At 48.8% G+C, this 14,296-nt stretch overlaps 4 protein-coding genes across 4 annotated transcripts; all 4 read right to left on the reverse strand.

Moving 5' to 3' along the window:
* Positions 1-2,433: 2,433 nt before the first annotated feature.
* On the reverse strand, positions 2,434-5,369 carry ALT_0525 (uncharacterized protein; the record flags this gene model as incomplete). Its single annotated transcript, XM_033554927.2, has 4 exons — positions 2,434-4,477; positions 4,527-4,668; positions 4,836-5,247; positions 5,301-5,369. The coding sequence occupies 4 exons, from the start codon at positions 5,367-5,369 to the stop codon at positions 2,434-2,436; spliced, it is 2,667 nt and encodes an 888-aa protein (XP_033410818.2).
* Positions 5,370-6,729: 1,360 nt separating this feature from the next.
* On the reverse strand, positions 6,730-7,641 carry ALT_0526 (uncharacterized protein; the record flags this gene model as incomplete). Its single annotated transcript, XM_033554926.2, has 1 exon — positions 6,730-7,641. The coding sequence occupies one exon, from the start codon at positions 7,639-7,641 to the stop codon at positions 6,730-6,732; it is 912 nt and encodes a 303-aa protein (XP_033410817.2).
* A 1,263-nt stretch (positions 7,642-8,904) lies between these two features.
* ALT_0527 (cytochrome P450) lies at positions 8,905-10,529 on the reverse strand (the record flags this gene model as incomplete). Its single annotated transcript, XM_089598998.1, has 2 exons — positions 8,905-9,976; positions 10,075-10,529. The coding sequence occupies 2 exons, from the start codon at positions 10,527-10,529 to the stop codon at positions 8,905-8,907; spliced, it is 1,527 nt and encodes a 508-aa protein (XP_089456662.1).
* A 1,794-nt stretch (positions 10,530-12,323) lies between these two features.
* Positions 12,324-13,288, reverse strand: ALT_0528 (uncharacterized protein; the record flags this gene model as incomplete). Its single annotated transcript, XM_033554923.2, has 2 exons — positions 12,324-13,202; positions 13,256-13,288. 2 exons carry the CDS (start codon positions 13,286-13,288, stop codon positions 12,324-12,326), a joined length of 912 nt encoding a protein of 303 aa, XP_033410814.2.
* Between the last annotated feature and the right edge of the window lie 1,008 nt (positions 13,289-14,296).

The following is a 14,296-nucleotide window of genomic DNA, read 5'->3' on the forward strand; positions in this document are numbered from 1 at the left end:
TCAGTTTATGGAGGAATACACGTAACCATGTCATGTGATCTAATAGTACCCTAACTGTTCCGCGGACATGGTTGAGATAATATATAGTTCCCAAAGCAGAGCACTCCATTAGGGGCCTGGACGTCATTTTTAGATATGTGCTTGGCCATATTCTGGCGTATCAGTCTCTATCCCAGCGGTGGGAAACTCTATATAAGTCCACCAAGTCAGGCCGTCCAAAACTATCGCCGTGTGCGTTGGCTCCCCTACTATACAGCGAGAGTTTCCCAGAGCGGAGAGTCTTTCCGGAAGTCGAGAACTCCACACTTTGGTTTTACGAGAGTGTTCGTAAGTTGGTAGGCTTGACGCTCTTGAAAGATCCTGGGCGATCCCACGTCGTATGCTCATTGATGTCAGGTGCTCTGCGATGTCCGCTAATGGGTACATTTCTTTCGGGTCATTTCCAAGTATTCCCGAGTATGTTGCTCGGGCCCAGTCAAACGTATGATCATTCTTGATGCAAGGGAAATATAGTTGATCATGATGGCTCCCCGCCAATACCCCTGCTGAGTCGCAGATGGCTGTGTCTATCAGGTGGTGATGTCTGTTAAGACAGGAGTCAAACGCAGAGCCATGATCAAGGTCGGCGTAACTGGATGAATATATTAAGCAATTAAGCTGTCATTGAGACACGGTAACCCTGTCCCATTGCATCATAGTAAAGAGCCTGATGGGTATCAGCTGGTATGAACGCAATGTCTGATTGTTGCACCTGTTCAAATGAAGGATTATGCAATGTAATTTATCTTGTCTGCCTTCACCACTAGTATGTCATCCGGTATTAGATTAACGAGCTTCTAGTTCTTATTATTATCTGGTTTCCTAAACCCGTCTGCATAGCTCCATGGTGTTGGAAGCAGTTGGGACATCATGTACTTTGTTTTATTAGCCATATCGTCGCAGTGGCAGCTATTATGATCAGGTGGCATGCCTGTGGATAAAAGTTGGGACTGATCAGCATCTGCATTTCTCTTCACCCAAGTCAGCAATACCTACCAGAATAAAGAAGGCCAGTGAGGGTGTGAAACACCTGCCATGACTTCTTACGGAAGACCAGCTTCTGGCGAGGTAGCTAAGAACTGCGACCCTCATTCATTTCAGCATCACTGTAGTCAGACCTGTAGTGGGGTAGGATACTCCATCATGGCATGTCTAGTCGGCCACTCTCGTTAGTAATACTAGCTCCGTATCTTGCGCACCTGCTCCGGAATTTCGGAGGTTGAGTCGCAATCAGTAGTATATCGTCCTCAGTTAGGACTTTGGCTTCCGGAGCGTCATGAGGCGTCATCGTAGGCACATGGGGCATCTGAGATTTTCTCTTAAGGGGCCTAATGCTTCCTCTTTGTGAATTCCACTGTATCAGGGGAACGATCGCGGTAGTTATGAGGGATGTCCAGGATAGTTTCTGCTTCATGCGTAGCCGTAGCAAGCTCGTTAAGGATATGGTTGTTTTTGCAAAGCCCAGGAGTCACTTACATCCTCTGTTATAGCAGTGACATAGCTCATGATTAATTCTTGCCGAGATGATGTAAGTACCACGCAGACTCGCCATTCCATTAGCGAGTGGCGCAGTAACCGGAAACACGGCACGACCTTCCATTCCTCCAGTGGAGGGCGTCTCGAGCCACGCTAGTGGGACGTAAGCCATTTAGAACCGCTCCCAGCAGTGCAGACGGAGCTTCAGCCCTGCTTTGATCATCGTAACCATCGCATAGTGTCAGTTCACTCATCAGTTCTGACCTCAAGGAGGCCGCCTACCCAGTCGGCGAGTCTTTCACGACGAGGGCACGAAGCCTCCAAAAGAAGAACACCGGCCGCCAGGTCAAAGAAAGGAAAAGAGGAATAAATGAATCGCCCATGTCTTCAGTAGTTTGACCACTCGAGGGATTCTCACCGGCACTGCTGCCTACACTGCCTCGGAGCAGGTCGACGAATGTCCCTTCGGCTGAAAAGGTAGTAAAGCATCCTGTCGAAGCAGCCTGACTCTGTGTGTTGATGACAAGCGCAGAAAGGAGTTTGGATTGATGCTATCTATGAGCGGGAGAGAAGAATGGAGGGAATGGGGGAGGGGAGCGGCGGTAGCAAGATAGGGAGAAGACAGGGAGGGATCGAGAAAGACGGCGTTGAGAGTCAGGCAATGAATCTTTCTGGATATGGCTGATACATAGTGAATGACTATAGTGAATAGGCGTTGGATCTAAGGCTACAGCAGCGGGAATATGCGGATATTCACTACAGGGTCAACAGAAGCACTACTGCACATGAATGTAGCTTTTCAGAATGCTCGTGTTGAATAACTGTATTGGGAATCTCAAAGATACCAAAAATCTATCAACATGGAACAACAGGACAGGTATATAGAGCACAATGTTATAAAGGCCGTATATACCAGAATCAAAGATGTTCATCTGCAGTTTTGAATACTTCCCGATCAGGCATATCCGGGCGAGCGCGGACAGAATAAGCATCACCCTCCGAATCCGCATTGGCCGAATAGAAAGATTCCAGATCCCCAGACGGCTGAGGGGCAGACAAGGTCTCGGCAGAACCATTCGTCGAGTTCTTATCGTTGACCACGCCGACTACTCCAGTGGAATTACGGACGGCCCGGGTACTCGCATTGTCCAGCGCAGTGATCGTTGTCACAGCTAGTGATCTTGCATCGTCGAGGATACTGGCATCTTCTCGGTCGGCGGTCATGCCGCTGCGAATCGTCCCGGAACCGGCCTGGGAGACAGGTCGAGGCTGTTCGGATCGAGCAGGAATGGTTCCAGCTGCATGCAGCAAAGTCGTTGTGCTGGCATTATCTGCATTGAACTGCCTGCTTTCATAGTCGGGCAACAGGATCATCGGACTGGCAGATTTGGCCCAATTTGACGAGGCCGGACGCGAGACTTCAGACTGGTTGATATCGTGTCCAGTACCGTTAGATGGTGGCTGGTCTTCTCGCCGACCTTCAAGCGCTTTCCCTCCGTTGACTTGCGTGCCCTTGTTAGACTCAGTCGGAAACGACTCGACATGATCCCGAGATCTCGGTCTATCCATAGACGCCCATGCTCGTCCACCGTCAACGCTCGTCAGCCTCGAACGACCCTCTTCCTTCTGTATCTCCTGTTCTCTTGCGAGCGTCTTCTTGTCATGCTTGCTAGCCATCCGACTCCACATCGTCATCTGGTAACTCTTCCGCTCCTTTCCACCCTTTTGAGGCAAAACTCCCGGAGCCAGTCTTCTTGCCGCCAAGGAGCTTGGGGGAGCAGTATCCCCATCAAAATCCTGGAATCCATGGGCCAATTCTTTTATCCGCTGCTTCTGCACACGCAGCTTGTCCTTGGCAAATTTCTTATCCCACTCCTCCTTTGAGGCCATCCATTTCTGGACCAGCTCCGGGTTCGCTACGCCGATTTTATCCCGCGAAAATTCCAGGACGGTATAGGAGGATGGGGGATCGAGCGGATATATGCGTCCTCTTTTGTCCACTCTTTGGCGGATCATACGATCTTTAAATGCAGGCAGTGGATCACCAGCCCTGCCGATGGACGCAACGGACGGTTTTGAGCTACCCTTGTTCTCACCGTTGGCCTCTGCATCGCGAGCGTCTGTTTCACTGGAGGAGGAGATGGGGGAGATGTCATTGTCGTCGAGGATGGCAATCTCTGAAGTCTGAGAACATGCAAGAGCCCAGGCACCGAATTGAGCAATCGATCGATACATGTACTTGGCCGGACGCGTAAAGCTAAGGGTCGGGGCAACGTGGCAGAGATCATCCCACACCTGCAACTGAACGTGCGTGCCAGGATATTTGTGTAAGATCTCACGATTCGGGTCATACTCGTCAAGAGTCTTGTCGCTGGGTGGATATGCCGTCGGATTTGCGGCCTTGTGAGCAGTGTAAAACTGCTCGTCCCTTAACCGCTCGCCTCCCCCGACGAGGATCTGCAGTGGGGGGAGGCCGCCCAGCGACGGTTGGAGTACCGGAGAGACCAGTGGGTGAGAGATGAGGTGATTGGGGGCGTACATTTGAATCTGGTCTTTAACTACGACTGTATGACCGTCCATAGGGATTTCGATGACCTTGGTCTCCTCGTCTTCTGAATGTTGCTGAGCCGCCGGGGTCGGTTCTGTCCGACCTGACCCGTGCTTCTCGACCGTATACCCCTTCACTGCCGTCTCATGAGCCTGGGTGTCCTCTTTTGGCACGGCTTCTTCCGCGGCGCTTTCTGGGGACTTCTGCTTTGCGTCCTTGATCGCGCGAATTTCATCGGCGTTTGGAGGCGGCCAGGCTGCAGAGGGCTTATATCGGAAGCCATTCGGTGGAATGTAGTCACCTGGACTTTCCGATAGCACACTGGGAAAAGAATGTGTAAGATCCACCCAGGGCGAGATCAGGATGGCTCCGGCGGGCAAAGGTAGTCCTTGGTCGCGGATGGTGACCAAGATCCTGCCAAGATTAGTGCATCTCCAGAGCAGTAGGTATGAATGGCACTTACGAAAGGACCATTCCACCGCCTGCGGAGTCTCCTGCAAGGATGATCTCTGTCGGATCGTGTTCGTTGAGAAGAAACAGATAAGCCGCCAAACAGTCCTGTAGGGCACATGGAAAGGGAAACTGTGGTGCCAGGCGATATTCCGCTATTCGTAGGGTTTAGCTGTCATTCCATACTCTGTGACTGGGCGTAACTCACTACACAATTAGTATATGGATAATTCGAAGAGGGGCCGGCCGTCTTACCGTGCAAATACCCGTCCCTTGAGCTTTCTAGCATGACGCTGCAATTGATACCGATGGGTCTCCACACTGCCAAAAAAGTAGGCACCGCCGTGAAGATACAACATTATGCGCTTTCCGTTCGGATGGTCGTTGGTGTTTTTCCTCTCCTGGTAATCCGACTTCATCTCGATCCACTCTCCTCTGAGATCCCCCGACGGTCCACGCCATTGCCACCACTTCTCTCCCCCCACACGCGCTGTACCTTTGCGACCAAGTTGCTTGATAAGAGCGGCCGCAGCAGAAGCGAGGTACTTCTCCGGAATGACGACCTTGGTTGTCTTCACCCAATGAGGGGCAGGAACCCGCTGGGCTGTGAACGCCTGGATATCCTCGACAGTGTGTTTGGCAGCATAGTTGAGGAATTGGCGAATGACCTGGATTGCCTCGTCGTAGGAGATATGGACGGTGGGTTTCTTGCGATGGGATTTCCGATGCAGATACTATCAAATCAGGCTGTCAGTGGACAGTGGAGAAGATGCTGGGCGATACGCACGTGAGAAACCAAGGTCGCAACGACAGTAGGCGTAAGGGAGACACCCAATGCGACCGTATTCAATGTCATGGCGTGATGGTCGGTGGATGAGATGGTGGGATATTCAGAGTCGTGGTGTTTGGGTGTATATCAGGAACCGGAACCGAGGTCGGGCGGTCCGCGGTTGAGCCTAAGGGGCGAAGATAACAAATGCAGGGGGAAGAATGTGTGTGATCTCAACTGCATCCCATGTTGGGTAATAAGAATGACCAGGTGTACTTCTTATAGCAGGGATAATTATAGGGAGGGATGTCCACAAGAGAGAGGACACTGAGCATAAGAGAACGACAGGAAGATGAGAGGATCAGGAAGAGGAAGAGGAAGAGTAGTGAGAGAGAGAGAACAGAGAGAGCAAGGGGCAACAAGTAGTTGGTGATGTCATCGCCCAATTGGGCACGAGCACAGATGACGCGCTAGTCCTTTTTTGGTTTTAAAGTTGAGATCGTCAGAAACAAGAATTGAGCACAAGGAAGGTAAGAATAAGATCATAAGGATATGACATGCACATTGAGGAACCTGGTTCTTGGAATGCTTAGAAAGAGCTCTTACAGAAAATGGAAAGGAACAAGGACCATACTGGCACTCTATGGAGTATGGACCCAGACAGGAGTTGCTATATCCCTGGAAGTGATAGTAATAAGGGAGGTCCACTATAAGGTAAAGGATAGACCAACTTTGCCATAACATATAAAGCACTATATAATAGGAAATTATGTACTTTAATAAACCTCAGCATCACTGTGAAACAAGTGGACTTCAGGATATTAAGACTATCCTATTAAACGCTATTTGACGGGCCAGATGCTTCTATCCTATATAGTCTAATAGTCTATTCCTATATTTTTGAAGATAGAGTAACAGATCTTCTCTTTAAATAAAGAGTGGGTACAAGGTCCATAGTAACTATAAACCCTCTACTTATTCCACTGGTAGGTGTGTTACTATCTTATCTAAGGAGGATAAACTTTTGATAAATTAGAAGCAGAAAGACCATCTCCCTATGGATTGAGACCATGAAGCATTTCTAGGGAGGATAAAGGGTTTGCTTGAGGTTTAGTTTAGTACTAAACTTGGAGGCTTAAGCTGGTTTGATAAGTCTTCTGAGGTGGTAAATGGGTCAGATTCTAGGTTACATAAATTGGTGTGTAGTAGAGGACATTCAGGTTATCTTTATATTTCTATCAGCATGCTATATAGGCCGTAGGTAGGCGGTATATGTGGCAGCAGCAGCGACAGTGCGGTGGGAGGTAATCATGGTAAGATAGGTTGCTTTACGATTTGAAAAGCACGTCGCATGTTTAATACAGCTCTGAATCACACGAGACAGGTGAGGGTGAAGCAGGATCGCAAATACATATTAACTTTAGTGAATGTCTGACTTGTTTAGCATTCAAAAGTTAGCACCGATTCCTGTTTCAAACAATTCACTCCAGTCCAAGTCCAAAAGCTGATCAGTGTCCTGCATAACTCGCAGATCAACCATATCCGAACACCCTTGATGATCCTGTTGCTTTTGTATCAGTTCCCTGGCCTGAACTGCCGTGCTGAAAGCTACATTAGCCCCCATTCTGAACTTCACCGGCAAAAATTCATTCGGCATCTCTCGAGATTGAAACTTGTCAACAAGTTGGCTGAACTGGTTGAGCAATGACAATGCACGAGACATAAAGTCTCCTGGAGTTACTGACAACCCTGTTAATAACTCAAGCCCCTGGTTGATTGTGTTGTTAAGTAGAAGCAGATCAAACTCAAGAGACTCCCAGTATCGGAGCCGCTTTAATAGTAAGAGGAAGCAGATCGCGTTCAAAACAATCTTATGAAGGCGGACGGGCGCAAATAGCCATTTGCTTTCCATTGCAGAAGCCTTCTGAACCAGGCAAATCGCCGTGCTATAACCACAAACCACCCAGGAGGACAGTGAGCTGGCTTGTCTACCTTCGTCCGCACTGAGGGCAATGATATAAAGCATGAGCTGAGTGCCGAGGTATACAATGTGATCTGCCAAGGACCAGGAAGCAGCATATTGAATCTCTAGCACGCGCAGGTCTGTCTCAAAATGGCGAACCATTAGATTATACTCATGGGTCGGACACCCGGTGGTCCATTTAGGGCCCCCAAGGGCTGAGCTAATCCGCGAGGCGACTGAGGCTATCTGCAATTGACAGAGCAGGGTTTCCCGAAGGCAGGGGCCCTTCGAGGCCAGTATCTCCAGGAGACCGTCATCGAGCTGGACTGTGGCCGGAAGTCCCAGCTGAGCACTGACACTGAGAAGAATGAGAATTGCCATCACTCGGATTGCCATTACGTGCTGTACTCGCCTGATATTCGAAACAAAGCACGCTACCCATGTCATTTGCCGTATATGTTCCACATTTTCCACAGTGGACGGATCAGCCAGGAATTCTCTTCCATGACCCGGTCTATGAAGTCCTAGGCGAAGTCCAAGATGAGTAGCCTGTGCAATGAGGGCATGCGATGGATCTTCATTTCTGTCGAATGGAAGTGGCCAGTGACAGAGTAATAATAGTGCTTGCATGGTCTGAATGGTACCACTTGCTGACAGCAAATGACTCGCCAACAGCGATCGCACCACATCAACAAGCGACAGGTAGAGGTCATAATGCTTTGACACTCGTCTAAGAGCAGTCAACATCACCACTGAGAAAAGGAGATCAGAAGAATGAGTGTAGGCATGGAAGCCTGCTTGGCCAGGAAGAATGGGGAGGAACATGTGGTAATTGGCATAATATCTAGTATGCTGTTAGTGAGAGTCTCGTTAGTGACATGACCATAGATACTCCTACTCATTCAACAGGGTCTGGACCACTGCTTGTGGTATGCAGACGCTCCCTATGGTTTTGTCCATCGAGGAAAGGTCAATCCTCTCGGTTTCTTCGTTTATACGAAGACATGAGCGAGTGCTCATGACATTGTTAACCCTACTCGGACTCTGACATGGCTGGTCGTGACTTTGCAACTGGTTCTTGAGTTGCTGCAGCTCTTGTTCGATTTCGGCTAGCTTCCTGGTCCATCGATCAGTCATAATCACCACGGATCTTCGCTTCAACAGCTTACTGTCGCTTTTTTTGCCGCCGGAAAGACGGGTCGATTAAGCACACTTTGTTTGCCTTGGAGCATCTTGAACACGGAGCAGGAAGCTTATCGTACCGATCGCACGCTCGCTGCTGAACTTAGACTGCTTTCAGTATTAAGGGGGTGTTGTTTGCGAATACCTTCATTTGGCGACAATATACGCACGCCACATGGTCCACCTTTCTCCCTCTCATTCTGGTTATGTAGAGTCGATACTATAATTACTATCAAGAACAACAATGAGATCCTCATGGTCTATGAAGTGGTAAGCTTTTTGGGATGTCCAGCATCCAATGATCGCCTCTTCTCGTGCCGAGTTGCCGATGATGACTGAATTCTGGTGACTAATGATGATGGGACGGGTGGAAGCAACTAATAAAGTGCCCAGAAGAAATTAGGTACTAGAAGTTCGAGTCCCAACACCATTTCAGTGACTACATAGCATAGCTCATCCAGTAGCTCCTACTCAATTCTACCATCCTTCAATAACGTCAAACCTGGCACGCAATCCATCTGCAGGTGCAGCGCCGACTCCCCGCCGCGTCAATTCTTCTTCCCTGTTGGGGTCCTCGAGTTCCATCCGGAAACGACCTACAAGCACAGCAAGCAGACACGCCAATTCAGCCCTGGCAAATGTGGCCCCGATGCAGCTGCGTGGACCTTGAAGAAAGGTGAGAAATCCAAAAGCATCACTAACTCCTCCTGAATTCGCACATCCATCTTGCATCCAGCGCTCAGGGTTGAAGTCCCCAGCATCGGGACCCCAGAGTTCCACATCCACGTTTGTGACCGCCGGGGAGATGGTAAAGACGGTGCCTTTGGGAATATGATAGCCAGCCACAGTTGTGTCACGCAGTGCTTCTCGGATGGTGGACGGCACAGGCGGGTAGAGGCGTAGAGTTTCATTACAAACTGCTCGCAGATACAGCAGGCTATCCAGATGACCAGCCGAGGGAACCGATCCGCCATCAGCAACGGATGGCAATTGCGAACGAACCTCGTTTCGAAGGCGATCCTGTATCTCTCGATGCTTGCAGAGCGCGTATATGGCCCACTGAAGGGCATGGGACGTGGTCCCATGTCCAGCGGCCAAAAAAGTCATCATTTGATCCACCAGCTCGCCATCAGTGAACATTCTGCTATTGAGGGCAACTGTTGCTATATCGAGGTCTCCCTGGCCCGATGACCCTGATGTCCTTTCCCTCTTCTTGGCTTCAATAGCTCCGTGGCAAACCGTTCGGATGGCCAGGGATGCAGCCTTTATCTGCGTCATTCGCTTGGTTGGCAGCAGGGACACCACTTGGTCGGCATAATCAATCAGGAACATGAGACAGGTAGTCAGTGCATTCTCCAATGGAGATGGATCCTGTCGCAGCTGTCGATACTGCCGCATAAGTGAACTTTTCGGGTTTTGTAGGGAGTCAAAGTCGTGTCCCAGCCCGGCCAAGCCGATGATATCGAGCGTCGCCCGTGTTGCCCATCCACTCACCTCAACGACACCTCTGTTGCTGGTATTGGTATCAAGGACCACGTTCTCGAGGCACCTGGCCATCTCGACTGATTTGGACCAAAAAAAGGGATAGAGATCCTTTACGTGTCGGAAAGAAAACGCTGGCAGGAGACTTTTTCGTTGCATCTATACCTGTTGTTAACCCTTGTGATTTGAAAGCCTGCCGGTGCGCTGACCTTGTGGACCTCTCCTTCAGCCAGAAGCAACCCATTCCCTGTAATGCGCGACAGACGCCGTTGGACCGCTTTTGGTTTCACGAAATCAGAGGCTTTGGACACGAGAATATCCTTCAGAGCTTCCACGTTTGTGACGAGTACTCTCTCCTGATTCCCTGGGAGATAATATCTGATCAGGCCGCGGCTGGCGACTGTTGCCTTCCAATGCCGCAGAAGAGCAAAATGTGATGATGAACCAGACTTGGTATAATTTCCTCTCATCAGTGATCGTTCAGGTGGAGTAGGCAGTTTGTTCAGGGGAGTAAGGAACTCTGGATACAAGAATGCCCGATAGAAAATGCGAAGAATGAGCACCGTGATGATGAGGAGGGCAAAGTCAGTGTAGGTGAGGTTCTGCAGCAGGGAGTCCATGGTGGTCGAGCAACAGTCAGTAAAATATACGAGCGGTATGCAGACGATTAGCAACCATTAAATTTTTGTCAGGTCGAAATCGAAATCGATCCTTCTCATATATCCTGTGAAAAAGCGAGGTCGCTTTGTGGAAACCGAGGTCGGTATAGAAACCGACTTCGGTTTCGTTCGCGCCACCACGCCGGCTTGACTTCCGTGTCTTATGACCCTATAGATACAAGACTGGCTAATATTAGAGATAATAGTTTTTGAGTACATATTCCTGCTAAGCACGACTCCAAAGTGGATAAGGTGGTTATGTAGGTACTACGAAGGTTGCAGTAGTGTAAACTGAGCTCTAAGACGGCAGCTGAATTTCTAGCTATAGCTGTTTTCTGCTTACTAGATAGTATAGATAAGAAGAGATCGAGTTAGATCACAGTCAGAGTCTCTGACAGAGAAATCTAAATCTAATGTTTTAGAATTTAAATAGAGCTATTAGTAGTGTAAAGCTGTAACAATATAACAGTGATCCTACTTAATCCCAATTCACACCAGAATAATATACAGCGACCACTATCTTAGCAGTGTCGCGACCTGTATTACAGCTTAAGCTGGAGGCTCAGTTATGAAGGAGCATATCCTTCTGCACGCGTAAACAAAGGGCAGCAAATTTAAGGACCACCATAGTCACTATAACATGATACCCCATAGCCTTCGAAAATAATCAGTAGTGGCTGTATGAACAATATGAAAACTGCAACATAAAATACAGAAGCACCGTACAGCAGCCCTTTGCTAGAGATAGAAAACTATTCCTTCTTCATTCCATTCAAGATCCAAGCCAATAGAACTGATTGAATTGTAAATTTATGGCCTTAAGATGTCAGACAAGACAATCAATGCCCAGAAGTTGATCGGTTCCGAGAGCCTGTGTTCCCGATATGCTGTTCATGTGGTCCTCCTGGAGCATCAACACGACGTGCTGCAGCGACATTGCCTTCTGATGCTTGATGCAAGCCCTCTTCTTCCTGCTGCTTCGAGTGAATGGCATTCTCATAGTCATCAATTGGCTCATCATCGCGGGTCGTGCCGTGCACCTTCTTAGGTTGAAGAGGAGGGGATGCAACTGGTTTTGATGGCATTATAATAAACAGGAGAATTAACAATGAGTATACTTTATTAAGTGATAGGTTAGTTAAATGGATACTAGCTCCAAATCTAAGTAGGCTGTTACTTTATATATTATTCTTATATGCTACGTCGTGGAATGATCCTACCATGACGTGATATTTTCCCTGAACAACCAGTCATCAATATCGTAAGCTTATAATAGCAATGGCATGCTTTACGAAGGATAGCAATAGAGCAAGAATTCCTTTCATCCATTGTGGCAAGCCAAGAAGGTTTCCAAATTGCCAATCAACAACGTCCGATTTATCTCCACCAGCCATGGGTCACTGTGACATGGTACTGCAAATGGCACGTACTCGTCATATCTATGTCAATCAAAGGCAATCCATGCTTGATCAATTAACTATAACAATTGCTGAAGCTTGCCCATGGACATCGAGCAACCATTGGCGAACGCCTACAGAAGAACGATTTCAACAAGACTATACTTCTAAGGTAGATCTGCATTCACTACCATAACCCCGCGTGCTGTGCCCGCCCGACGCCAGCTGGAAGCTTTGACGAGATAGGGAAACCACCATCCAGGTGCAGCAAAAGTCCAGCCACAAAGCCAACCATTTGATAGCACGCATTAAGAATCAAAATGACAGGATGGACGGCGGCTAGTATGGTTGGCGCCTACTAATGAGTAACATTAAGGGTTTGAGCTGAGAACTTCTTCTCCAGCTCTAAGTCACTCAGAAATCCCAAGCCCAGCCACTCGTTATCGACATCTTTGTATTCCGCTTCATATTTCCCGCCCAGAACCGCAGCCCGTATCACTGCTAGGAGTGCCAGGGGGCTCAAGTCTCCCGTAGTTACTCGTTTGATCGCAGATGCCAGCTCAGCATCAGCATCGACTCTCGACTCTTTCCATACAACCCCAGGAGCAGCATGCTTCCGTGCCAGAGCCAGAAGCTTCTGCTGGGTGAGGACAGTGTCGTGTATGCGCAGGACCCGATTTTTAGTGGCCCTCGCGTTCTTCAAAGCGGCCGCCACTGCCTTGCCAATGGTGTTCACACTTGTGGTACTGAATGGATGATTTCCATCGTCGTACAGGATAGTAGTGTGGCTTTCATAGTTGAGTGCGAAGGGCTTGGACAGGACATTCTCAAGGAACGGGCCCACGGCAAAAATGGTATACTCCAGCTCTCCAGAACTGGCTTTCTCCCGTAGATACTGCTGGATCTCCAGCAGACGGCCATGGTTCGGGAGCGCGTCCGCTCTTGGGTCTACTGTCAGAGCACCAAAATCGGCTGGAACAAAGCGTCTGACGCCAGCTAGGATACTTGCATCAATCGCAAGCTTCTGAAGGGGTATTGCCTGAAGGGCCAAAGTAGATACAACAGCATCGTGGCCGCGTAGCGCAACCTCTAGGCTTCCTGCAGAGGAGTAGTCGACTTCAGCAACCTTCACTTCAGCTGGGATTCCTTGGAGAGAATCTCGGGACCTAGTGAAGACCGTCACCGTGAACCCGGCGTTGACGAGGTTCTCGAGCACTGCGGAACCGAGGAACCCTTTCTATGTGGTCACAATTAGCATCAGCGATGAGTATGGGCACAGAATGAACGTACGCCGAGCAGGGCAACTTTCTGAATGGAGGACATGTTGGTATAAATAAGCTGAAGTATATGAACTGTTATACGATTTGCTGTACTGATGTATGAAGCGTAGATGATGTTGAAAGTAAAGGTGCTGTTTATTAATGGAAATCCATGCTCTATTTATACACAGCTCTGGACATCCAGGTATCCTGAAAATGAGCACTTTTCATGGCGGCATCCCCACATGATCAAGATAGGCATCTCAGTCGTGGAATAGATCTCAAGGCACTTCAGATCGTCAATCTGTCCCACGTGAGCTGGTTCCATTTATTGAGTGCCTCAATTATCTACTTACATCTTCTGGTTGAGGCTTCGGATTGCTTCGGACATCTCATCTGCAGACTAGTGATAGCTCAATTCTGCCAAGGCGCCCACTTTATCCCGAAACGGGAACTCACTCGTGAAATTGCGCGAACGCATGGGAATAATAACGATGCGAGTTTCAAAGCCAATCTGACGCAGAGGATTTCTGGATTTATGATTGGATTATTCGAAACGAAGTCGGCCAAAAGGGCCCGATGGCCCCGATGCCGAATCTCCGTTTCGTGCTTCAAGTATATTTGATGGTGGCTCTGGTGAACCCAGCAGCTACCACACATCAACCCACCATCATGCCTCTCCGTAACCTGGGTAGACTAGGTTGTTTAGAATTGTAGGACTCGACGAATCAAGGTGAGTTTCACAGTATCAACTTCATATTTATATCCTCACGGTCCTGACGCAGTCGAAAATAGTGCAACGAGCTTCGACCGCGATGCTCTCAATGTGCGCGAGCTGGCCTAACATATTCCGGTTATCGCAACCCTGTAATCTTCCAGGATCAGACGGCGCGCAGAAAACAGAAATATCGTACAGCCGAGTGCAAAGTCGTCCAACAAGCCCGTCATTCTCAACCTAGTCGTCCCAGCTCCCCTGCAGGCCTAATACCTCGGCTGCCCGTAGAGGAGATTGCATGGTGGTATTACTTCGAGAATTTCAACATTATGCACCCATCCAGCGCTCCAGTTCATC

The sequence above is a fragment of the Aspergillus lentulus genome (assembly GCF_001445615.1).
Source record: "Aspergillus lentulus DNA, contig: Alt01, strain: IFM 54703, whole genome shotgun sequence".
Lineage (NCBI taxonomy): Eukaryota > Fungi > Ascomycota > Eurotiomycetes > Eurotiales > Aspergillaceae > Aspergillus > Aspergillus lentulus.